This window comes from Muntiacus reevesi, chromosome 11 (assembly GCF_963930625.1).
Source record: "Muntiacus reevesi chromosome 11, mMunRee1.1, whole genome shotgun sequence".
Lineage (NCBI taxonomy): Eukaryota > Metazoa > Chordata > Mammalia > Artiodactyla > Cervidae > Muntiacus > Muntiacus reevesi.
The window spans coordinates 17620807-17646620 of record NC_089259.1 but is presented as its reverse complement, the minus strand read 5'-3'; the positions used below and the strand labels follow the sequence as shown (position 1 = coordinate 17646620).

The 25814-nt window shown below is 37.5% G+C and overlaps 1 protein-coding gene across 4 annotated transcripts in view; it reads left to right on the top strand.

Annotated features, from left to right (window-relative positions):
- The window catches only part of CAB39L (calcium binding protein 39 like), an 89881-nt gene that overhangs the window by 31281 nt on the left and 32786 nt on the right, over positions 1-25814 (top strand). For all 4 annotated transcript variants that reach the window (XM_065901976.1, XM_065901979.1, XM_065901978.1 and 1 more), the window contains 3 exons: positions 9463-9603; positions 12687-12851; positions 18408-18526. In XM_065901976.1, coding sequence (XP_065758048.1) covers positions 9463-9603; positions 12687-12851; positions 18408-18526 — 425 coding nt within the window. The remainder of the gene's footprint in view (positions 1-9462; positions 9604-12686; positions 12852-18407; positions 18527-25814) is intronic.

Here is a 25814-nt window from a genome sequence, read left to right as displayed (position 1 = left end):
CCATCTCATCCTCTGCCGGCCCCTTCTCTTCCTGCCTTCAATCTTTCCCGGCATCAGGGTCTTTTCCAGTGAATCAGTTCCTCGCATCAGGTGGCCAAAGTATTAGAGCTTTAGTTTCATCATCAGTCCTTCCAATGAATATTCAGGACTGATTTCCTTTAGGATTAACTGGTTTGATCTCCTTGGCAGTCCAAGGGACTCTCAAGAGTCTTCTCCAACACCACAGTTCAAAAGCATTAATTCTTCGGCACTCAACTTTCTTTATGGTCCAACTCTCACATACATACATGACTACTGGAAAAACTATAGCGTTGACTAGACAGATATTAGCCACTTATTCCCCTTTAAAATACTTTAAAAGATACCATGAGGGCATTTAAGGCCCCAAATGACCTCTTCTCCTAGCTTCTCCTTCCCCCTTCAAATGCACTCCTCTCCACTTACGTCATAAACATGTTTAGATGAGTCATTGGAGTGACTGACATTGGGTCATCTGTAGAGGCGCACACACGTAAATTAGGAATATGAAATATTTCACTGTGTCTTAGGAAAAGGAATGCTGCCAAAATCTACTAAAAGTCTACAGGGCCTGAGTTGCCTGGGAGCAGAGCTGAATAAATTTTTTTGGCTTTCTCTCCAGGATCTAAGCCAAGTACAACTCTTTAGTGAAATTTCATAGCCAGAGTAACAGAAATCATTTGTTTGACTAATGCTTTGAAAAGACATGATGATCAGATATTCCACAGTTTGAACTTTAAAAAGCAGTTATTTAGTCATTAAAACTTTCATTTATGAGAAGGTGTTTCCATTGTAAAAGCATTTGCATGATCTATTAAAGTTTGAAGAAAAAAAGAGAACATTTGAAGGAAGAAGAAAATCAAGTATTCATAATCCAGCTACCCAGAGGCAATCACTGTTAACTTTTTAAAATTACTTCTTTCTGAGTAAGTTTTGTGTATTTGTGGTTTTGCTTGCTTTTATGTAGTTGTCGTTATACTCTATATTACGGGATGGTGCTTTTAGCAGCCTGTACATTTTATTTCACATTCTTTGTAAACATTTTCATAGCCATGTACTGTCTTCCATCAAATCTAAGAAGTCGTTGGTTGTAATGCATACACCTTATGTACCACTAAGAAAGAAAGCAAATAAATGAACAAAAAAACCCTGCCAGTTAGTATAAGGTTCCATTAATTATTAAGACACGTGCACATTTTAGAGATGTTGAAATGTGAAAAAAAAAAGTTGTAAAGATAACCATTATTAGTTTATTTTCTTAGGACAAACTGATAGAATTACTGAATCAGAGGTTATGGTATTTACAGACTCTAGATCCATGTTGCCCAATCCCACCAATAAGAAAAGAGAGAGCCTGTTGCATCCCACCATTAATAGGTAGAATTTTCTCAAAACAACAAAGAAACTATGTTACATCATGAGCAAAATAGTCCTTCATTTTTAACTTTGCGTGTTCCCATTATAGAAAATAAACCTTTACTGTGTGTTTAACTATATTTCCTCCTTTGTGGTTTTCTAATATGTACACATTATTTCTTCATGATTTTCTTATTTGTTTTAGATCTCCTTTTATAATGATTTTAACCCTCTGTCTTTCATATTCATGTCACAGAATTCTCTTATTTGTTGTTTGCCTGTAATGTTGTTGTTATTTTATCCATAAAAATTCAAAAAGTCTTAATTAAATTTGTAGCATATTTATATTAACTGATTTGTCAGTCTTTTTTTTTTTTTTTGAGATTTACTTCATCACTTGTAAAATTAGAGAAATTATTTTATATCCAGAAGTTTGAAAGTTACTGACAGTCACTTCTGTATCTGGCCTGTTTTGTTCCATTGGTCTGTTTTTCTTGTCTTACTGTTTTACTTGTAGCACTTTATAACACTTTTAATTTCATTCCCCCGTAAGAAATCTTCCATTTTAAAATTTGTTATCCTTGTTTTTTTATATTCTTGACTGAATTTATTTACTAAAATCTTTCTTGGATTTGTGACTGGAATTGTATCAAATTATGGACTTTAGGAGTAATTGACATTTTAATGATATGTAAATATTTAATATTTGATTTTTTAATTCAAAAACAAAATGAGTTTTTCTATTCAGTTCCTTGCTTAGTTATACGGATTTTTTCCCTCACAAATCTGTTTATTGTTTCAGGAAAGAAGATATATGCTCATTATAGGTAATACAGAAAAACATCACGATGACAAATCTTATTCAGATAATATGAATTAACGTTAATTGAGCCACATTCTGGAAATGATTCTGTGGTTGTGTACAGTGAAAAAGGTGGCTTGCTGAAGGATTGAATAGATAAATAGACACATCTTATACATCTTTAAGTACATCTTTCATTTGTTAGTTTTCTGCCTCAGGAACAGTAACTATCCTTATGTTGGATTATTGCTGTCAATTTTCCATAGTGATAGATTCTTTATTTTTAACTTTTTATTTTGAGATAACTATAGATAAGAAACAATACCAAGAGATCCTGTATACCTTTCATCTAGTTTCACCCATAATGAAATCTTGCATACTAATTAGCAGTTAGTGAAAGTGAAGTAAAAGTTGCTCGGTCATGTCCAACTCTTTGCCACTGCATGGACTGTAGCCCACCAGGCTCCTCTGTCCATGGAATTCTCCAGGCCAGAATACTGGAGTGGGTTGCCGTCCCCTTCTCCAGGAGATCTTCCCAACCCAGGGATCAAACCCAGGTCTCCCACATTGCAGGCAGATTCTTTACTGCCTGAGCCCCCAGGGAAGCCCAACTCGCAGGTAGTGAATTAATTTAATGGATAATGATCAGGACTCATTTTTTAATGATGTAGGATAGAACAGATAGAATGGAATCTATCCAGAGTTCAGGTATTGTTTCATGAGACAATTATACAATCATTTGTACACTCCTTTGCTCTGGGTCACAATATAAAGTGCATTTCTTACTATATGTCACTATTTTAAAAGGTGAGGGAGTTTCCTGGTGGTCCAGTGGCCAAGATTCCTTGCTCCCAAGACAGGGGCCCGGGTTCAATCCCTGGTCAGTAAACTAGATCCCACATACTGCAACTAAACATCCCCCAGGCCGCATCTAAGACCTGGAGCAGTCAAGTAAATAAATAAATATTTTTTAAAAATAAACAATTGAAAAACAATTAGAATTCAGAGAGTGAGTGAAATTCACTTAGTTGTGTCCAACTCTTTGCGACCACACAGTCCAGGGAATTCTCTAGGCCAGAATACTGGAGTGGGTAACTGTTCCCTTCTCCAGGGGATCTTCCCAACCAAGGGATGGACCCAGGTCTCCTGCATTGCAGACAGATTCTTTACCAACTGAGTCGCCAGGGAAGCCCAAATTGTGGTATAGTCATAAGTGCATGCTAAGTCGCTTCAGTTGTGTCCAGCTCTTTGTGACCCTATGGACTGCCAGGCTCCTCTGTCCATGGGATTCTCCAAGCAAGAATACTAGAGTGGGTTGCATGCCCTTCTCTAGGGGATCTTCCTGACCCAGGGATCAAACCTGCATCTCTTGCCTCTCCTGCATTGGGAGACAAGTGGTTTTTTTTTTTTTTTTTTAACCACTAGCCCCACCTGGGAAGCCAATGGGATGCTCTATGCAAGTAAGATAAATATGAGATTTGTGTATTGACACAAATCTCATAAACATAATGTTGGGGGAGGAAGAAACTGACTTGTAGTACCATTTCTGTAATGCTTCCAAGCACACACAACAATGTCACACATTATCTGTAATATTAGTAAAAGTGTGAAAGTATGTATAGCGAGGGTACATGATAAATAGGTACAGTATGAGCCAGAGGTGAACGGGATCAGAGAACTGAAGCTACCAAGGTGCTAGCATGGGTTGCTTTAATTTTTGAGCTGGGTGGTAAATACACAGGAACTTGTTACATTGTTCTCTATTTTTTCTTATAGATGCCCCAAATATTTTATTTAAACTAAATTAAAACACCTAGGGGGAAAAGCCGAGTTGAAGCACATTTTGATTAGCTAGGTGGTGTCACAATCCATCTGTGAGCCAATTGCTACAGCCAGGGCAGTGGAAGAAATACTGGGCCCTGCCTAGGTCGTGTTCTCACCCTCTTGCTAGAGTAGGCGGGGTGGGTGTGTGTGAGGTGGGGTGGGAAGGAGAGCAGAAAGGTCTATCACCAGAAAAAAACAGGCACCCAAAGTACCAGAGATTTTCTTTTCCTTTTCTGATTCTATTATTTCTAATTTTATTGTTATTTCCATTCTTCTTTTTCTTTGAGATTTTTGAGGCAATTTCCTTTTTGACTTATTCAGTTCAATCCTTCCTTCTTTTTATGCCCACGTGAACAATTGTAGATTCTCACCCTCCCACATCAAGGCTCCCTTTCAAGAACTATTTCTGGTTTTGTTGAGCTTTTGTGGGTTTGACTCCATCTCAACTTTTGGTAAAAACTTTACAAAGTATACACAGTCTCTTTGCACATAACTGTGTTGGCCAGAGATTTAATTATGAGGTTATAGACTTTCCTTTCAGAACTCTAGATTCTCTCCATGGCTTCATGACATGTAGTTTTATGGAAGTCCAAAGACAACTTAATTTTGATGCTTTTTGTTGGTACAGTCATTTTTGTAGGAACGAGCTTTAAGAGAAAAACGCTGGTTTCTTCTGAAAGCCACCCTGAGTTTTGTTGTTCAGCCGCTCAGTCAGGTCCGACTCTGCGACCCCATGGTCTGCAGCATGCTGCAGCACACTTGAGTTTGGGGCTCATTATTAATCTCAGCTAGTAAAATCCTTTAAATGATCACATTTAGATCTCTTTTCTCCTTAAGCTGTTTTATCTTTGTTGCTTCTACTCCATGCTTTAGTTCCTTTTGCACTTGTTGGCTTCCTCCACCTCTTTTCCTTGTTGTAACACATGTTTTTACCGGATATAACACTGTATCTTCTCCATATTTCTATAATACTGGGCTGGCCAAAACATTCATTCAGGTTTTTCTAGTGCAGGATATACCACACACACACACACACACACACACACACACACACACACACACACACAGAGTATCTTATCTCCATCATTTTATTTATTTTTTTCTCCATCATTTTAGCTTGTGCTTTTCTGGTGTTCTGGCAAAACCCTTCTGTGTGGCTGTGTCTCCCACTACATCGAGAACTCTCTGAGGCTTATTAACTTTTGTATCTAGTAGTGCAAGGCCTCGAACCTTATAGGAACTCAGTAAATATTTTTTGACTGAATGAATATGGACTAATTGTGTACCTTTTAGTTGTCCTCAGTCAATGTTCTATGGGGTCACTTCTGCCCTGCACAGATCTGGATTGCCGTGCTACGTCCGGGGGTGTTTCTGTATGTGTGTGTGTGTGTGTGTGTGTATTATGTGTTGATCTTTTACCTTGACCAGTTCTCTCTTTTTGTCTAAGTCCTTTCCTTTCCTCCCTCCCCACCCCCAGTTATCTCTGTCCTGTCTCCTACAGAGAGTTAATTCTGGAAGTAACCTTTCCTGTTGAAGTCCGTGGGACACTTATCCCCTTTTCTTGTACTGCTTAAAAAAAAAAAAAGAAGAACCTGTGTTATTTGTTGTTCATTCTGTTTACGTACTTTGTAAATGGGAAAAGTGCAGCAGGGCCCTCGTCGGTCATCGGATGTTTGTGTTGCTGTGTGGCCCACTGTCACCACTAAGCTGGAGGCCAAGTTGATTTTCAGTGCCCCGGGGGCATTCGTCCGGCAGTGTCGGTCTGTTGGACCTAACACGGCATCTTCTCTTGTTCCCGCTTCTTGTGTTGCTGAACTATAATGCATGTTCTAAAAACTCTGGGGTAGAATTTATGGAAAAATTACTAGTACCATATTATTCCAAGAAGGCACCATTTTCAGAACTGCCCCTTACACCCTTTATCTTTGGCCTTGATAAATACTAAGAATTAGACTCAGAATGGGTGTGGGCCAGTGATGAATAAGCGAGAGCTCACTGTATTTGGCCTATTTAATTTGAAAATATGATGCTCTATCTTTCTTTATGGATCAACCTTACAATATAAATGTGCCTCAAAAAATTAAAACTAGAATGACCATATGGTATAGCAATTCAACTTCTGGGTACTTATCTGAAGAAAATGAAAACACCAATTCATAAAGAACTATGCAACATTATTTTACTGCAACATTATGTACAATAACCAAGATAATGGAAACAACCCAAGTGTCCATCTATGGATGAATGGATAAAGAAACGTTCTGTGTGTGTGAGGGGTGTGTGTGTGTATAAAACAACATTATTCAGCCATAAGAGAAAGAAATCTTGTCATTCGTGACAACAAGGATGGAACTTTGAGGGGATTATGCTAAGTGAAGTAAATCAGAAAAAGACAAGTACCATATGATCTCACTTATATGTGGAATCTAAAAAACTAAGAAGCAGAAGCCAAGCTTATAGATACACAGAATGGATTGGTGGTTGCCAGAGGCAGAGGGTGGGGTGTGGATGAAATGGGTGAAGGGGGTCAAAAGGTAGAAACTTTCAGTCATAAACTAAGTAAGTCATGGGGATGTATTAAAAAATAAAATAAGGTAACTTACTTGGTACTAACAGAATGTATGTGGGCTTTCTCGGAGCCTTTGGCAACATTTGTCCTGATATCTTCGTGAGTGAGATAGAAAAAAATATAAGTTAAATGTTATGACAAGGTGGTACATATACATTATGGAATGTTACTCAGCCATTAAAAAGAATTCGTTTGAATCAGTTCTAATGAGATGGATGAAACTGGAGCCCATTATACAGAGTGAAGTAAGCCAGAAAGATAAAGACCAATACAGTATACTAACACATATATATGGAATTTAAAAAGATAGTAACGATAACCCTATATGCAAAACAGAAAAAGAGACACAGAAGTACAGAACAGACTTTTAGACTCTGTGGGAGAAGGCGAGGGTGGGATGTTCTGAGAGAACAGCATTGAAACAAGTATACTATTGAGGGTGAAACAGATCACCAGCCCAGGTTGGATGCATGAGACAAGTGCTCAGGGCTGGTGCACTGGGAAGACCCAGAGGGATGGGATGGGGAGGGAGGTGGGAGGGGGGATCGGGATGGGGAACACATGTAAATCCATGGCTGATTCATGTCAATGTATGGCAAAAACCACTACAATATTGTAAAGTAATTAGCCTCCAACTAATAAAAATAAATGGAAAAAAAATGTTATGACAAGATGAATTTACAGTTAGGTTAAAAAAACACTTATTAAAAACTTAAATGATATGTAGACAAGCATGATAAGTTCTGAATCATAGTGGATCAGTTACCAAGTCAGAACTAGATTAGGATTTAAATACCTCATGTTTGTTTAGCAGATATGTTGAATGCCAGCGTTATAATTCTTGATCACAAACAACAAATACTGAAGAAAATTTTTGGAAGGATATCAGGTAGCTCAGAGATTTGACAGAAATCCTAGGGAAGCAGATTTAGGAAGTAGGAATCTAGGGGATGTAGTGTTTAGAACCGTAACCAAGATTATGCTGGATGCATAACTGGTTAGAGTATTGCTATCAGTTGCTGTTATACATTTGTGTGTAATATTCTTCACTGATTAATTGCATTATTGTTAATAATAAAAATATGAGGAAAAATGGAGTTAACCCAGAAGTCTTTCTGTAGAGGTATTGGTAAAATAAAATTGAATAAGAAATTACTAAATACTCCTAGTGATTATATGTCTGTGTAATAGATGTTGCTGTTGTTGTTCAGTTTCTCAGTTGTGTCCGACTCTTTGTGACCCGTGGACTGCAGCACGCCAGGCTTTCCTGTCCTTCACTATCTCCTGAGTTTGCTCAAATTCATGTCCTCTGAGTTGGTGATGCCATGCAACCATCTCATCCTCTGTCATCCCCTTCTCCTCCTTCCCTCAATCTTGCCCAGCATCAGGGTCTTTTCCAGTGAGTTGGCTCTTCACATCAGGGGGCCAAAATATTTGAGCTTCAGTTTCAGCATCTGTCTTTCCAATGAAAATTCAAGGCTGATTTCCTTTAGGATTGACTGGTTTGATTTCCTTGCAGTCCAAGGGACTCTCAAGAGTCTTCTCCAACACCAGAGTTCAAAAACATCAATTCTTCAGTGCTCAGCCTTCTTTATGGTCCAGCACTCACATCCATACATGACTACTGGAAAAACCATAGCTTTGACTAGACAAACCTTTGTCAGCAACATGGTATCTCTGCTTTTTAATATACTGTCTAGATTTGTCATAGCTTTTCCTCCAAGAAGCAAGCATCTTTTAATTTTATGGCTGCAGTCACTGCCTGCAGTGATTTTGGAGCCCAAGAAAATAATGTCTGTCACTGTTTCCATTGCTTCCCATCTATTTGCCATGAGGTGATAGGCCCAGGTGCCATGATTTTAGTTTTTTGAATGTTGAGTTCTAAGCCAATGTTTTCACTCTCCTCTTTCACCAAGAGGTTCTTTAGTTTCTCTTTGCTTTTTTCCATAGGGAAAGCCTAAAAAAATACTACAGCCCTAAAAACACTATTTTTAGTATTATTATATTTTGGTTTTAAAAAAATATTTTTATATATAGAGAGAAAAATTAAGGAGGAATATGTGTAAAAGCTGACAACACTTGTTACCTCTGGGTCACTGGTTAATGGGAGCTTTTGATTAATTACATCATATTTCTGTAATGTTTGACATATTTTTGTTAATAAATGTAAAGCAAATGAATGTTTCTCCTAACTGGAGCCTTTAATTAAGATCTTTTTCCCTAGCACATTTTTAATATAAATAAGGTGATAATAGCTATATTTGGCTTTTTCTGCTCTATGCAAATAGATGTTCTCAAAAAGAACTGATTTTTCTTTCTTCCTCCTCCTCACCTCCCCACTTCCACCCATCACAATAATCCTCATTTTATCAGTGAGTATGGTCAGCTGAATATTTGGAGAGTAAAAAAAAAACCAGATTCTAAATAATTTTACATTGTAATTTTGTGATTGCTATGGAGTGGGATGTTTTAAAATATTGCTTTACCAGATCTTGTGGATCCTCGTTTAACTTTTGTATTACATGTTCTATTTTATTTATCATCATTAATATCACCATCTTCCTCACTCTCTTTAGTCAAAATATCTAGTTTTAAGTATCGGCTTATTCTCTAAAAATACTCCTTTTCCTATTCTTGCATAAATCTTTAATTTCTCTTATAAGAAAGATATTAAACTCTGAGTAAAAACTTTTAGGTAAACCTTTAAAAATATCTTTCTTGAAATATTTTACATTAACTTAAATTTGGCATGAAACTTAAAACTTGTTTTAGTTTGATTGATTTTAATGTTCCATATTCCTGAATTGGTTGTTGAAAACATGACATTTTGGTATAACAATTTAATCATGCTAAGAATTAGAATCATAATTTTTATTTGTTTACTTGTTTTTAGCATTCTATATTACATGAAGAGATTTCTGTAGATGAAAAAATGCCTCTGTTTAGTAAATCACACAAAAATCCAGCAGAAATTGTGAAAATTCTGAGAGACAACTTGGCCATTTTGGAAAAGCAAGACAAAAAGACAGATAAGGTATGAACTAAAACAATAATGTTATTATTAAAATACATGAATAGACCAAAAGCCAATGTAAAAGCTTAAAGAAGAATCCTAAACATGTTCTGTGATGCATTCTCAGGGTCTTTGTGAATACATTTAAATTGGTTTCAGGTCTTATGCCATTGATAATTATTGAATCTGTTGTCTTGAACTCTTCATTCATTTTCTAGAGCCTCAGACCAACCTTGGATCCTCTAGACTTAAGGAGTAACAGAATATTACTCAGCATAAAAAGGAAAGGACATCTTGCCATTCGCAACAACTTGGATAGACCTAGAGGTTTACTATGCTAAGTGAAATAAGTCAGAAAAGACAAACACTGTGCAATTTCACTTATATGTGGAATCTAAAAAACAAAACAATATTCAGGAGAAACAGTTATTGTCCGAGGGGAGGTGGGGTTGGGGTTGGGGTTGGGGGAAGGAATTGGTGAGGGAGATTAAGAAGTACAGACTTCCAGTTGCATGGGTATGAAAGAGACGGTGTGGAGAATATAGTTAATAACTAAGTAGTGTCTTTGTATGGCCACAGATAGTAACTAGACTTATACATTTTAGAAGTGTATAGAAATGTAGAATCACTATGTTGTGTAACAGAAACTGACATAGTGTTATAGCTCAATTATACTTCAAAAACATATGAACAAACAAACTCAGAGAGAGAGATCAGATTTGTGGTTACCAGAGGCAGGGGTGTTGGGAAGAAGGAATTGGATGTAGGCAATCTTCCGGTTGAAAGATAAGAAAGTACTAGGAATATAAGGTGCAGCATGATAAATGTGGTTAACACAGCTGTATGTTACATATGGAAGTTGTTAGGAGAATCCTGAGTTCTCATCACAAGGAAAAAATTTTTTTCTCCTCTGTTTCTTTAATTTTGTATCTGTATGCAGTGATGGATCATTTCATGATGTATGTAAGTCAAATCATGCAGTACATCTGAAACTTATACAGGACTATAAGTCAATTATATTTCAATAAAACTAGAAGGAAAAAGTTCAGAATGAAAAAAACATCTAAGGGGTTTTACAGTTAAACGTCTGACGGGTTATACTTTTAATACTTATACTGTGTATAATGTTATACATGAAGGGTAAAAAGTTTGTGTTTAAAGACCATCTGACAGTTTCTACCACGATGCTGCCTTTTTTCTCTTTTTGGCCACACCACAGTGCCATGTGGGATCTTAGCTCCCAACCAGGGATTGAACCTTGCACTGGAAGCATGGGGTGGCAACCACTGGACCGCCAGGGATACCCAGGGCAGCCTCCTTTTAACATTGTTTTAAAGTCCTACTGAGCAGCACTTCCTCAGAGGAAGGCCTTTTTAGTACCTTAGTTATTCCCTCAAAGGGACATTGAATCCTACATATTCAGTTTGTCTCTAAAGTGACTGGGGCTTCCCTGGGGTCTCCTCATCGGTAAAGAATCCGCCTGCAATGTAGGAGACACAGGAGATGCGGTTTGATCTCTGGGTGGGGAAACCTCTAGACTGAAAAGAGGGCATTCAGGTGGCTTCTGGGATGCTAAAAATGTTCTCTTTTTTGACCTCTGTTTTGGCCACACAAGTGTTTGCTTTATAATTGTTCTAAACTCTGTAAATGTTTAGAGTAATCTTCTATAGCTATATATGACAATTTAAGAAAACTTCTTACATTTAATAAATTAAGAATTTCTTCAGTCATATCATAAAATGTATCTGGAAATTAATTTTTTAAATAACAACTACTATGAGTTAGTTTTTTATTATTTTGCCTTATTCTCTCTATTCCCTTCTTTAATTATGATTAGACTACAATACTTGAAAATACTAAAACTATACCTACTTTAAAATATTCAGCAAAGTGTTAACTAATTTGCCTATTCATTTTCCTGACCTGTTTTTAAAAAATTTTTGCTATAATTTTTTAGTATAATTAAGCTACTATACAATCTACCATTTTAAAGTGTGCAATTCAGTGGTTATTAGTTCAGAAGGTTGTGTACCCATCACCACTATCTAATTTCAGAATATTTTCAGCACCTTATTCTCCCTCCCCAGGCCCTACTCACTGATACACTTTCTTCCTCTATAGGTTCTCCTATTATTCTTTTAATTAATTAGTTTGGCTGCACTGCATCTTAGTTGTAGCACATGGAGTTCTTAGTTGTAGCATGTGAACTTTTAGTTTCAGCATGTGGGATCTAATCCCCTGACCAGGGATCTAGCCTGGGCCCCCTGCACTGGGAGGGTGGAGTACTAGTCACTGGACCGCCAGGGAAGCCCCTCTCCTATTTTTCTTTAGAATGTAGTGAGAATTTTTGCTTTTTTTTAAAAGTTTCATAGATAACAAAAAGATAGTGTTTATGTGTGAGGGATCAGTGGATTGACAAAAGTTATGGGTTTTGGCAATATGTGATTTTGTACCTATTCCATTTAAAAAATCAGAATCATAGGGATTTGTTGAAAATCATTAACAAATGCTTTAAATAAGACTATTTGCTACTGATAAGTCTTCGACATGGATTGAATTTCCAAGAGTTAAATTTATAATTAATTGCTAGCAAAGTTTACTATGAATATGACTTAAGGAAAGATCATTTCAATTATATTAACCAAGTAGAAATACTAAAGATCTCTCTTTTATAAATTAATTTCAGTAATATTAAAAAAAAAAACAAAAACAGTGCCTACTACATGACTTTTGTTTGTAACTGTATTGAGTTTGTTTCATAAATAAGCAGAAAATAGGTAACTAGTGGGAAGCTGCTATCTAGCACAGGGGCCCAGCTGAGTGCTCTGTGATGACCTGGAGGGGGGTGGGGGTGTGGGGTCGGTGGGATGTTGGTAGGTGGAAGGGAGGTTCAGGAGGGAGGGGACATATAGCTGATTCATGGTGTTGTACAGAAGAAGCTCACGCAACACTGTAAAACAGTTATCATTCAATTAATAAAAAATAATAACTATACAGAATTTTAAAAGTAAATAAATAAGCAGTGCTCAAGAAGTGGTTTCTGTTTGTTTGTAGCTTGAAATTTTTTTTCACTCTTAACTAATAGCGTATATTTTGGTCCCTAGGCTTCAGAAGAAGTGTCGAAATCACTGCAAGCAATGAAAGAAATTCTGTGCGGGACAAGTGACAAGGAGCCCCCAATGGAAGCCGTGGCCCAGCTCTCACAGGAGCTCTACAACACCGGGCTGCTGGTGACACTCATAGCCGACCTACAGCTGATAGACTTTGAGGTACACCATCTGCCAAACGGTGACAGTTGTGCTTTTCAATTTTTACACACATGACTACCAATATTTGACTGTCATTTTGTGTTACTGTTGTTGTTGTTCAGTCAGTAAGCTGCGTCCGACTCTTTACAACCCCATGGACTGCAGCACGCCAGGCCTCCCTGGCCCTCACTTTCTGCTGGAGTTTGCCCAAGTTCATGTCCATGGCGTTGCTGATGCTAACCAACCATCCCATCCTATTGCCCTCTTTTCCTTTTGCCTTCAGTCTTTCCCAGCATCAGGGTCTTTTCCAATGAGTCAGCTGTTTGCATCACATGGCCAAATTATTACTATTTATATATTATTTAAAATCCCATTTTCCCCACTAAAACTTCTAAAATCACCTTAATCTTTTTTTTTTTTTTTAAAGCAAAAGGTATACCATAGTTAAGTTTTATGCAGCTAAGTAGTTAATGGTCAATAATAATCAAAGATAACTTGTTGAGTGCTTACTGAACATTGTACGGTTTTTAAGCACTCTTCTTGTTTAATTCTTTTCTTTTTAAGTTTTTGAAAAATATTTATTTATTTGGCTTACCAGGTTTAATTGGGCATGTGGGATCTAGTTCCATGACCAAGGATCAAACCTTGACCAGGAATTTAACCCAGACCCCCTGCATTGGGAACATGGAGTGTTAGCCACTGACCACCAGGGAAGTCCCTCATTTTATTCTTAAAGCAACCTGTATATGATCAGTACTATATTATTAGCCTTGATTTGTAGACAAAGACCCTAAAGTTTAAAGATATTAAGTAATTTCCCCAAAGTCACTTGGTCACGAAGAGCCTAAGCTGAGATTCAAATGTAGTACTTCCCAGGCCTGTTTCTTTAATTAATATATTTATACCAATGATTTAAGAATTTTGTTAAATGCTACTAATATAGGATATTTCTCTCATTTTTGAAAGCAGTTATACCTAATTACCTAAATAATATGTAAAACAATAATCTAGAAACATAGGGGGTGAATATGTGTATGCATTTTATTATCTATGGTATACCTAACTTAGAACAGTGGTTTCTCAATGAAATGTGTGGTTGTAAGACACATTTCACGATGGAAATCTTGGTTTTGATTTGATTGTTGTTTTGTTACTACTATCAGGCTTTAGATACTGTCAGTTAAGCGCTTGGATCTCCATTAATTCTCAGCGATAGAAGAGAATGGAGATTTCTGAAGTAAATTGCTTTAGTTTTGTCACTGAGGAAGTAAAAGGAAACTCATTACAATGATAGACCAAGATAAGGTCGGGGCTCTGGGGATGTGTGGAAATACTAGCTCACAGTTCTCTGGATGGCTTAGATGGAAGAAGATTTTGGCCAACTAGAGCTGAGGAGGAGGAACGCAGGGCAAGGCTGCTCTGTGTGTTTGACTAGAAGTAACATGACTGAGGGCCCCACAGGGCCCAGATTTCAACTCAGCCTTCCTTTTAGAAACCCCCATCTTGTCTATGGCCATACCACTCTGAACGCACCCAGTCTTGCCTGATCTCCGAAGCCAAGCAGGATTGGGCCTGGTTAATACTTGGATGGGAGAAACATGTGTCTTTTTCTTCCTTCCCTCCCCTATCTGTTTCTCTAACTTTGACATTTTCTGCTCAATTATCTCCTTTCTTACTTTTTCCTCTTGCTTGGCTTGTCATTCTCCCTCCCCATCTTACTCCCTATTTCCCTTTTAAAAAATATTTATATTTAATTATTTATTTTGGCTGCACCAGCTCTTAGTTGCAGCATGTGGGATCTAGTTCCCTGACCAGGGATCAAACAAGGGCCCTGTGCATTGGGGGTGTGGAGTTTTAGCCACTAGACCGCCTAGGAAGCCCCTCCCCATTTCCTTTTTTGAACCAGACTTAGTGGAAGGGCTTCCCTGGTGGCTCAGAGGATAAAGCGTCTGCCTGCAATGCAGGAGACCGGGGTTCTATCCCTGGGTTGGGAAGATCCCCTGGAGAAGGAAATGGCAATCCACTCCAGTATTCTTGTCTGGAAAATGCCATGGTCAGAGTAGCCTAGCGGGCTACAGTCCATGGGGTCGCAAAGAGTTGGACACAACTGAGCGACTTCACTTTCTTTCTTAGTGGAATTAAAATGTAGTTTTATCATTGTGTTTAAACACTTTCATGTTTCCTTAATTTAGTTTAAAATGAGGTATTATGGACGTTTGTAGGAGCTGTGCATAGTGGAAAAACCCTTGACTTAGATTTAGAATTGTTTATGGAGTCCCTGTTCTGCCATTTGGTAGTTAGCAATATAACCTATTTGAGACTCATCTTTACCATCTATAAAATAGGAATAATATGAACTTACAGCATTGTTTTTAAATATTAAGCTAAGTAAAATATATATACATATATGTGTTATAGAAGAACACTAAATACATATGCAAATATATAGATGCCAAATAGTATATTTTCATCTTCTCTCCTTCTCAAACTTAAGTTAAATATAATCTGGTTTATTTTTGTTATAATCCTTGATGTTTGTTTCTTTATTATTTTAGTTTTAAATTTGGTTGGTGAGTGACTGTAAAACTTCCCTGCTCTTAGAATATGGTGTTAGATTTCTATAAATCTCCTATTGTTTTGAGTGTTTCCCTGAAAGCAGCAGTGTATTAAGCTATTATCATCATTAATTTAGCTTGAGTTAATTTATAAGATTAGCCTTATTTGCAGTGGGATGCTGGAAGGACTATGACCAAGGTTGGTTATGTTTTGAAGACTGAGTCAAGGATGAAATATTGTCGGTTCTGGTGACCTTGTGAAGCCTTGAGCAACCACAGACTAGCATAGGTTCAAAGAGCTCGCCAAGAATTGAGGAGATGGGAGTAGACCAAAGAAAAACTTTGTATGTTTCACATCTTTGTGCTGCATTGACTTAGATAACAAAAGAGGAATAGTAAGAAAGTTTACTTTAAAATTATTTGGGAATTAAGTCATTAAATTGCCTAAAAATGGACTTCTACATTATCAAGTAGAGTAAAATTTTACTCTCTAAAATCCTTGGGGAAAAATATTTATCTTTCTAAATATTTGAATTTTTAATGTAGCTGAAGATTAAGTTAACTCTTCAAATGTAGAGAGATAAGTAGATAAGTACTTTTGTGGCTTACTTTACATTTTCTTTATAAAATGCATTGTAGACGTGCCTGTCCTCCAAAATGATGTACTAGATGTAATAATTTTCCCTGGTGACTCAATACTATCACTACAAAGGCCTACTATCATGATAATTGCAGGCAGTTTTTTTTTTTTTCCAGCTTTATTGCGGTATAGTTGACCAGACAGCTCTTTACTTTGTTCATTCAGTTGTCACCTAGAACATAGTTATAGATGAATGTGATATTCAGTAGGTGAAGCCGTCCTCCTCAATCAAGCCCACAGAAAATAAATACTTATAAGTGCTTTTGGTTGAATGAATGAATGAAAAGCAATTAAAGTTGAAAACAGTTTAGTTTTAAGCATTCCACCAATTACATACAGTATTTTCAGAAAGAACGCACCATTACGAGCATTATTAGATTACTTGCAGAAATGTACTATCCATTTCTATGAACTGGAGGTGTTAAAGATCAGCTCACAGGCAGCAACTTTTCTTCTCACACTTAAAGTATCCGCATTAAAAAGTGCATTTTGGATGTTAAGTCACTTCAATCATGTCTGACTCTGTGCAACCCCATGGACTGTTGCCCTCCAGGCTCCTCTGTCCACGGGATTCTCCAGGCAAGAATATGGGGGTGGGTTGCCATGCCCTTCTCTGGGGAATCTTCCCACCCAGGAATCAAACCCGCATCTCTTTGATTGTAAAATCTTTGGTGTATTTTTATAACAGGAAAGGAAAATTATTATTTCTTCAGGGGTGGGCTGCAGCTTTTGCCAGATGGCCTAAAAAGATGAAGTGTTTCTTACAGAGAAAAACAGACCTTTTGTTTAGAAGACACCTACATGGGCTTTTTTATTCACTGTGAAAAGTAAGGTCTCCAGGCAGTGTTTGGAAGGAAAAGACTGAAAGAAAAGAGCTTAGATTCCTTTTGCAGAGCAAAATAACAGAAGTTTGAAAAATGTCCTCTCATTGGCTAACTTTGATCGTAGAAGGAAATAGGAGATAGGAAAATGGTATGGAGTAAGGGAGACTGAAGACTCCAGAACCATGACAGAGGAGGGGGCTTAAGGAAAAAGATAATCAGAAATACTGAGGAATCTTTAATTATAGTGATGTGTAGGATTCAATTGGAAGTTGTTTCTGCAGTGTGCTGTAATTGCCCTTTGTTACCCTTAAACCCTTGATAAAAGGACTATGTACTAATAATATGTTGAATGAAGGAGAAGAGGCAGTTTTCTACACTTGAGATAAACCGTATATAAAATAACTAGTTGAGGAAATAACTGGTTGTAGAAGGCAAGACAATGAACAAGGGTTGAGAGGAGCTAGGAGCAGGGATTTAAAATCCAGAGATGACAACAGTGATGGTGGTCCAAGGTGATGGTTTAGATTGAGTAGCAGAGACTACCTCAGCAATCTGTGTGACAGGCCCACTGCCTTCTTCAGAAATCAGGAGGAAAGTAGTCCAATGGGGTGAAGAAAGTACTGGAAGACCCTGCTGTGATGTGAATAGGGGTTCATTAGAAGACAGACCTTTGGGTTAAAATTGTTTAAAAAGAAAATCTCATTACTTTATAACCATAAATTTTGTCTAATCCTTTAAGCCTAAAAGATGCTGACAGAAAAAAAAAATTACTTCAGCATATTCTTATGAGTTCCGAAAAAAAAAAAGAGTTATGGCTGAGATTGCCAGCTTTCTGTTTTATGGGCTCAGGATCAAACTCAGAGCTATGGTTTCTGAGGTTTGACCAGTATACAAGACACAGTCTTAGACTCTGTGATGTTTTGAAACACAGTGTGATAAGAGATCAAAGAATGAAAACGTATTGTATGTAAGAGTCCATGCATTCATTTTAAAGGCAGGTGTGCCTTGCAAAAATAGGGTGGATACAGTCAATTGTTCAGGTTGAATTAGAAGGCAGCTCCAAAATGCAGAAAACTTCCTACTGTGATAAATTTAATCACTGATGATTATTTCTTGCTACGTTAAAAAAATAAAGGCAAAACAAGTACTGTAGAATCAGCTTCTCAATAAGCCAGTTTATGGTCCTAAGTTTTTGAAACTTTCTATCCCCTTAAGAACTTTTTCTGTTCCCCAGTCCTAACTAAAAAGTGGTCCTTAACCTTCGGTTTTATCATAAAGCCTTTAGACACAAGCTTTGACTGTACTTCATGCATTTAATGATTTGAAATGCTTACTCTGTGTGTAGGGCATTGATTTTATTTGGCCTTGACTCTGGTTGTTTGTCTATTTTTGTACCCATCTTTAGACAAATGAAGTCAAAGAATGCACAGGTGGCAAAATATCATATTAAATGGACTGAGTGTGTGTTTGTATATAAACAGCTTTTGAAATAATGTACATGCCATGCAATTCACCCATTTAAGATATACAACTTAATGGTTGTTTGTTTCTTTAACAGGGAAAAAAGGATGTGACCCAGATATTTAACAACATCCTGAGAAGACAGATAGGCACTCGGATTCCTACCGTGGAGTACATTAGTGCTCATCCTCACATCCTGTTTATGCTCCTCAAAGGGTAGGTGCATGCTTCCCTTTAAAGTAGGTTTGAGTTTGGAAAAGTTGTTAAAAGTAGATAGCGTTAGTGTCATTTGAGATATGATCAGTTCCCTTTTGGATTAGTATTTGCTATTCTTGAAGTCAGTCCTCCAAATCTATGTCACTGTGATTGTTCAGGCTGCAACAAAATGCTTTCTAGGTAAAATTCCTTCCACCTACTGCCCCTCTTTCCTCCACTTTCCTGTCTTCTCTACCTATTACATTATAGCTTACACTTACCAATCCACCCTCTTTCTGGATGCCCACTTACCCTCTTTGCTTCACTAGTGGCTCAGATGGTAAAGAATCTTCCTACTAGAGACCCAGCTTCAATCCCCAGGTTGGGACGATCCCCTGGAGAAGGGAATGGCTACCCACTGCAGTATTCTTGTCTGGAGAATTCCGTGAACGGAAAAGCCTGGTGAGATACAATTCCTGGGGTTGCTAAGAGTCAAACACGATTGAGCAATGAACACTTTCACATTCACACTTTACCCTCTTTACACAAGATTGAATCCCCTAATCACACAAATATACACAGACACGGACGCACACATACAGTATCCCTTCAATGGTTAGCTTCTACTCAGGTGACATGTTTTCATGTGGGGATAGAATAAACATCACTGTACATATATGGGACCACAGGGCAGTTAAAAACCTAAAGTCGAGTCAGATAATATAATCCCTGATTATGACTTTTTTATGTTTGCTCGTTTACAAAGGTTTCTTGGGCATTGTGAGGCTACTGTAACTGCTACGATCAGAAATATGGATGTAGCAAGGCTTGGGGACAGCAGCCTTCTGTCTTTTGTCTCCGCTTCTCTGTCTTTCTACTTTACCATTTTGAACTTCACATGCTATTCCATACCTAGTCCATCTCATCCGTTTTCAATTCCCAAGTCCTTGTGCATTTAAAAATATTTAATTGTATCAAAATAATACGTGCCACATAGTTTAAAAACCAGATATAGGACTTCCTTGGTGATCTGGTGGCTAAGACTCCGCCCTCCCAATGCAGTGGGCCCATATTCAATCCCTGGTCAGGGAACTAGATCCCACATGCCGCAGTCAAGACCCGGTGCAGCCAAATAAATAAGCCAGACATAACAACAAACAGCAGCTCTTTGCTTCTTCCTTCTCCATTCCTCAGTCCCTTTGACCAAAGACACCCACTTTGAGCTTTTTTATTTGTTCATCTGCTATTTACCTCTATATTATGAATTAGGAGCTTTTACTAAGTTTTGATTTGCACATTGTAAAACATATCTGGGAAATTTCTCATGGACTGGGTGACAATTCAGTTTTTCCACTACCACTACTACTCCATTTCCCTTCTCCTCACCCTCCCAATATCCTTTATCACAATTTTTTACTTCATTAAAAAGTCACATTTATATTATTATAGCTATGTAGTGTACTATTACTTTGTTTTTCCGTAGAAAATATTGTTTTTACTGGAGAATTAAGTCTTTAAATTCTGGAAAGTATCATGTATTAGAGTAGTTTAAAATTATAAGAAACCTTAGGCTTTATAACAAATAGACCCCACAATGTACTGGCCCCACTACAAGATAAATGTATTTCTCACATAATAGAGAAGAACAGATGTTCTAGGTCAGCAGGGGTTCCTTCAAAGTGTGCTTCCTAAGATCACTTTGTTGATTGCCAGTTCAGCCCACAGGAAGGCAAAAGTACTTGGGAGAATTTATGAGCCAGGCCTGGAAATGGCTTGTGTTACTCCCATTCACATTCCATTTGAGAGCACTTAGTCACTTGGCCTCTTAATTCTTAAGGGAACCTGAGAAATGTAGTTAGCACCCAGGAAGAAGAGGAGAAAGGATTTCTGCAGACAGCTAACATTCTCTGCCTTAGTGTTTCTTTGAAAATTTATTCCCCTCCATGTTCTCTGTCCTTACTTTCTAGACCTCCTGTAAGTCAAAGCAAAATCTCTGAGATTGATTTATTAACTCTTCTGTTTGTCTTTTTGTCTCACTAGTCAGAAGATGTTCTTAACTGTATCTTCCATTGAAGATAAACTCAACTGAATTTTCCTTTCAACTACCCTATTTTTAATTTATAAGAACTCTTTTTTGTTCTCTGATTATTCCTTTTCCTGGTCTCTTGCACTTATCTCTGTGACCTTGGGCAAGCCTCTGCAGCTTTCCATCAAGTCTCAGTTGCCTTATCTGTAAAGTAAGAGTAAAATTTGTAATATTACCTTTGCACGAAATAATGTTACACTATATGCATTGTCAGACAGATTTCCGTGTCCAGTCAGTCAGGGTTCTGCTATTTACTTGCTAAGACTTTGGGCAAGTTACCTAACTTCCTTAAATCTTGATTTCCTCATTGCAATCTGAAGACAATAATAACACCTACTTCACTAGATCATTATGAGTCTTTAGTGAGGTAGTTTCTGCAGAGTTTAGCACTGAGCACATGGTACTCTACTTGGTAACTTCTAGTCTAAAAAATTATTACTATCCCTCTTAAGAGCTGCAGTTCACACTGAGTAAAATTTTGAAGAAATATAATTAAGACCATACACAAGTGTCAGAATAATACTGTAAAGGGAAGTGTTCATTTCCACTTCAGGCAGATCTACAAGATTTAATGGGATATGATCCGCACACCTGGTCATTGGTGGGAAAGACCGAAATGATCAATTTGTACCCCCATCTGGAGATTCTAAAATGTTCAGCTAAAGCATTTGACATTATCCTGTAGGAAATGGGAAACCATTGGATTGTTTTGGGAGAAACAGATCAGATTTGTGTTTCAGCAAGTGAAGACAAATTAATAGTCATTTGAAGTTGGCTTGCAGGACGTCCCTGGTGGTTGAGTGGTTAAATTAATCTCTGGATTAAATTAAATCCAGAGAGTAAATTAACTGCCAGTGCAGGGATCCCTCCATGTTCGGTCCCTGGTTCGTAAAGATTCCACAGCCATGAAGCAACTAAGTCCGTGCGGCACAGCTGCTGAGCCTGCACGCCCTGGAGCCCGTGCTGCACAGCCAGAGAAGCCACTGCAGTGAGAAGCCTGAGCACTGCGGACAGAGAGCAGCCCGTGCCTGCCGCAACTAGAGAACGCCCAGGCACAGCAATGAAGACCCAGTGCAGCCAAAAATAAATAAATGAAGTTCATCTCCTTTAAAAAAAATAAAATGGGGTTAGCTTGTAAATAAGTGACCCTTTGACAATGCTGAAATGTGTTGTCCTCCTAAAAATGTGTTGGAAAGCATGTCAGCTGATGTGGAAGAGAAGTGATGTGGATGGTTTAAAATGGTATCTTCCAAAAAAAACACATTGGTATCTTCCGCAGTGAGGTCATTATGTGAAAGGAGACATGCAACTCCACGAACTGCATTCTCGGAGTGGGAATTATTTGTTTGGAGGAGCTCCTTTCTGTAGTTGCTGTCACTGAGTAGCAGTCAGATGATGGTGACTGCCTTGTATTTATTTTGTGAAAGAGCTGCACCAGATACAAGTGGCTCTGCTAGAGACATGGGTTTGTGTCTTCTTACCAAGGAAGTTATAAACACATGAAAGTTATTATTGTTAAGCTTTAAGAATTCAGATTAATGAAGAGGAGGGGACTTCATGGACTTGGTGGTCTACTGGCAAAGTCTCCACACTCCCGATGCACCAGGTTTGATGCCCGGGTTTGATCCCTGGTCAGGGAATTAGATCCCACATGCTGCAACTAAGGAGTCCATGCGTGTGTGTGCATGCCAAGTCCTTCAGTCGTGTCCTGACTTTTTGCGACCCCATGGACTGTATGCCCTCCAGGCTCCTCTGTCCATGGGATTCTCCTGATCCTGCATGTTGCAACAAAGATTAAGGATCCCACATGCCACAACTAAGACCCAGCACAGCCAAATAACTAAAAAATTTATTATTTTTAAAACTTCAAACATTTTAGCAATCTATAACATAGAAAGGGAGTGTATACCCTATTCCCTCCCAAAAAAATGATTATCAACAATTTGGTATTGAATTCTCAAGTTTTTGTCTTTATTATAATGATTCTTCCTTTATTTTGTAACCCAAACTTTAAACTCATTCCTTCACATCCTGCTTTATAGATACCATTTATAGAGTGTTTGCTATGTACCAGGTATTACATTCAGTGTCTTTACTTATGCTGTTTCATTTAATCCTTCTATCAATACTCTGAGGACTAGGTATTATCCTCACCATTTTACAGATGAGGAAATTGAAACTTAGGCAATTGCTCAAGGTTATATATGCAGCTGAGTGACAGCCAATTTTTCAGTCCAGATCTGATTCTAAATTCCGTCTTAACCAATAATACATCCTTAAAAAGACTTGAAGCCCTTCAGATAGGAAGGGAGAGGTAATTATAGAAGATCCTGGGGACACAGTAGGCAAAAAGTAGCCTTAAATGGAACCACTGTGTCTGAATCAACTTTCCCCATGACTATTTTCTAGGTTAGCTTGAAATGCCGGAAGTTTAGCTAGCCATTTGGTAAAGGTCAGCATTTTTACTGAATTATCTCTTGTAAAGTTGCTCAAAAACTTAGAACATAACCTGACTGGTGCACTCATAAAACCAACAATGATGTTATATAGGGATATGGTAGTAACATGCTATATTGGACCTAAGTTTAACCATAAAGAATGTAAGACAGAAAGAAGTTGATTCTTGTCTATCAAAGAATCATTTGGATATAGGATACAAAACTTGGCAAAAGGATTTGGATCCCAAAGTTTATGAAAAGATTATTTAAAAGGACTTTCTCACTTTAGACGAACTTTCTCCTGGCCCATGTAAATGACATTCCAGGATACTGAGAGAATTTGAGAATGAGGTTGCTAAACTGCTCACAGTGATCCATAAAGAACCACTGCCAGTAGAAGATCTTCCAAGTCCAATATTAAAATAATAACTTTCTCCTAATAGTCTTATTTTTAAAAATTTTATTGCAAAACCTTTTTCAACCATATACAAAAGACAGAACAGAGAAATCCCATGTCCCAACCTTCATAACCATTGATATTTTGCTGTGTTTATTTTATCTTCCCAACACCCCTCCCTTTTTTTTTTTTTTTTTTTTGTAGTTTCATTATGAACTACTGGACTTAGTGTGTTTTCATACATTTTATGTAATTGTAGTTTTAATCAAGCATCAACTTTTTAAAGTACATCTATATAAGATGTATAGAAAAACACTAGGAAAAGTTTTATAAATTATCTTTCAGCAAACACTTGGCCTCCTCAATATAATCAAGAAGTTTTGCTTCTAATCTAGAAACATGCTTACTTTAAAAATAGCAAGCTAACACTGTCCATTGAAAAGGCCTAGAAGCAGTAATGACCCAATGTTAATGAGTATCCCTAGCATTCAGATTGTATAACCGTTTTTTGTATTTCTAATAACCGTTTCTAACTAAAAGGAGCCAGAGTCCTTTGTAGAAATGGCTAATTCCAGGTCTGTGTTAGGAAATGTATCGGATGGCCAGAAAGCAAGGAAATGTTCACAAACTAATGGGAGTGATATCAAAAGGACATGGGTCATCTTGAAAAGGCTACTTTTGTTTTTGATGCTTTTCCTAGTGCTGGCTGCCCTTGTTTCTTCTATCAGGAGTGACAAAAGTAATTTTTCTCCTTACATAATATAATCTGCATTCTTAAACTGAGATATTCTTGCACAGGATCTTTCTTCAAATCATTTTATGTGTAATATTTATTGTAGCTCACCACCAGATGAGATAAGTGCTCTTATACTTTGGCTTTTATTAAATTTGAAACAGATCTTCTGTGCTTTTATTTGAATAAGCTTGCATATAAAATAGTGTGCCTTCTCCACACTGACACAGTTAACTATACAGTCCAGACTTCCCATGTGGTTTCCCAGATAACTCAGTGGTAAAGAACCTGCCTACCAATGCAGGAGATGCAGGAGACTCAAGTTCAATTCCTGGGGTCAGGAAGATCCCCTAGAGTAGGAAATGGCACCCCATTCCAGTATTCTTGCCTGGAAAATTCCATGGAGAGAGGAGCCTCGTGGGCTACCGTCCATGGGGTTGCAAAGAATCGGATATGTCTGAGCGACTGAGCGTGCATGTGTGCATATGATCTAAACTGCAAATCAGAAGGAAGATATGGTTCAGTTCTATAAAATAATGATTTACATTCATTGGAATAACTTTTATCAGCAACTTGCCACTAAGTTAGTTGTTGTGGAGAACATAGTGGTTTGTCATGGTCCTTGTCCTTGAGACCCTTATCCACAAGTAGAATAAAATAGATGAGGTAAATATTGATTCTTTACCAAACCTAAGGATGTTAATGTTCTTGGGATTTGAAACTTAAGGTACTTAACTCATGGAGCACTTCTTTATATAGCAAGCAATAAACTATCAAAAGTCAGTATCCTGGAGGATAGTCAGGTTGAAACATGTGAATTACAAGTTCCTTAAAGGGTACTGAGGAAAATTAGGAATTTCTTTATATATCCCAATATACTCCTAAGTTTAAGAAGTTGTCAGCTCAGAGGAATGACCGTTCCACTCTTGGGCATAAACTACTAGAATGGAATGACCAATGTTCTGACCTAGAGTAGCATTTTTAAAAATACTCTCTTGGTTTTCAAGAATAGTCTGTGCATCACAGGTGGTTCCAATAAACTTCACCTAATGAAACAAACAAAAAAAAGGAACTATACATGAAAGTTGTGAGTAGAAACTCTTTTTTTATAGTTTCTGTTTGACGAATTAAGAAATGAGAATGGCTAGAGATCATACAGTTTTTTCTATAAGCCAAAGTTTGTGTCTCATTAGAGAACCCTAGTATTAAGAAGTTTAATCAGAGTTTGAAGTTTACTAAATTCTTTATACACCTTTGTGAAAGACATTATACTAAGCACTCTTTGGAGACTAGGCTAAGGGTAGAGTCAGGTACCAGTAAATAAGACACAGATACCACATGGAGATTCACATAGAGGAGGAGGGAGAGTAATAGGATGAGTAAAGCGTATCCTTAGCAGTTAAGCTGTTTGTGAGGAGGTAAAGAAAACAAATGAATAACAATTTATTGCAATGGGCCATTGCACTGAAGAATGAGAAATGTGTTAAAGTGGAATTACAGACAAGCTATTGGAGGAGTCTGAAGGAGGGGAGGGTGACTCTGAATGGTAGGTGATTGGAAACACTTCAAGGAGGAGGTGGCATTTGAACTAAGTTTTGAAAAATGAGAGAGAATCTTAGAGGTGAAAACTTATGGAGCAGGGCATTCTAGGTTAA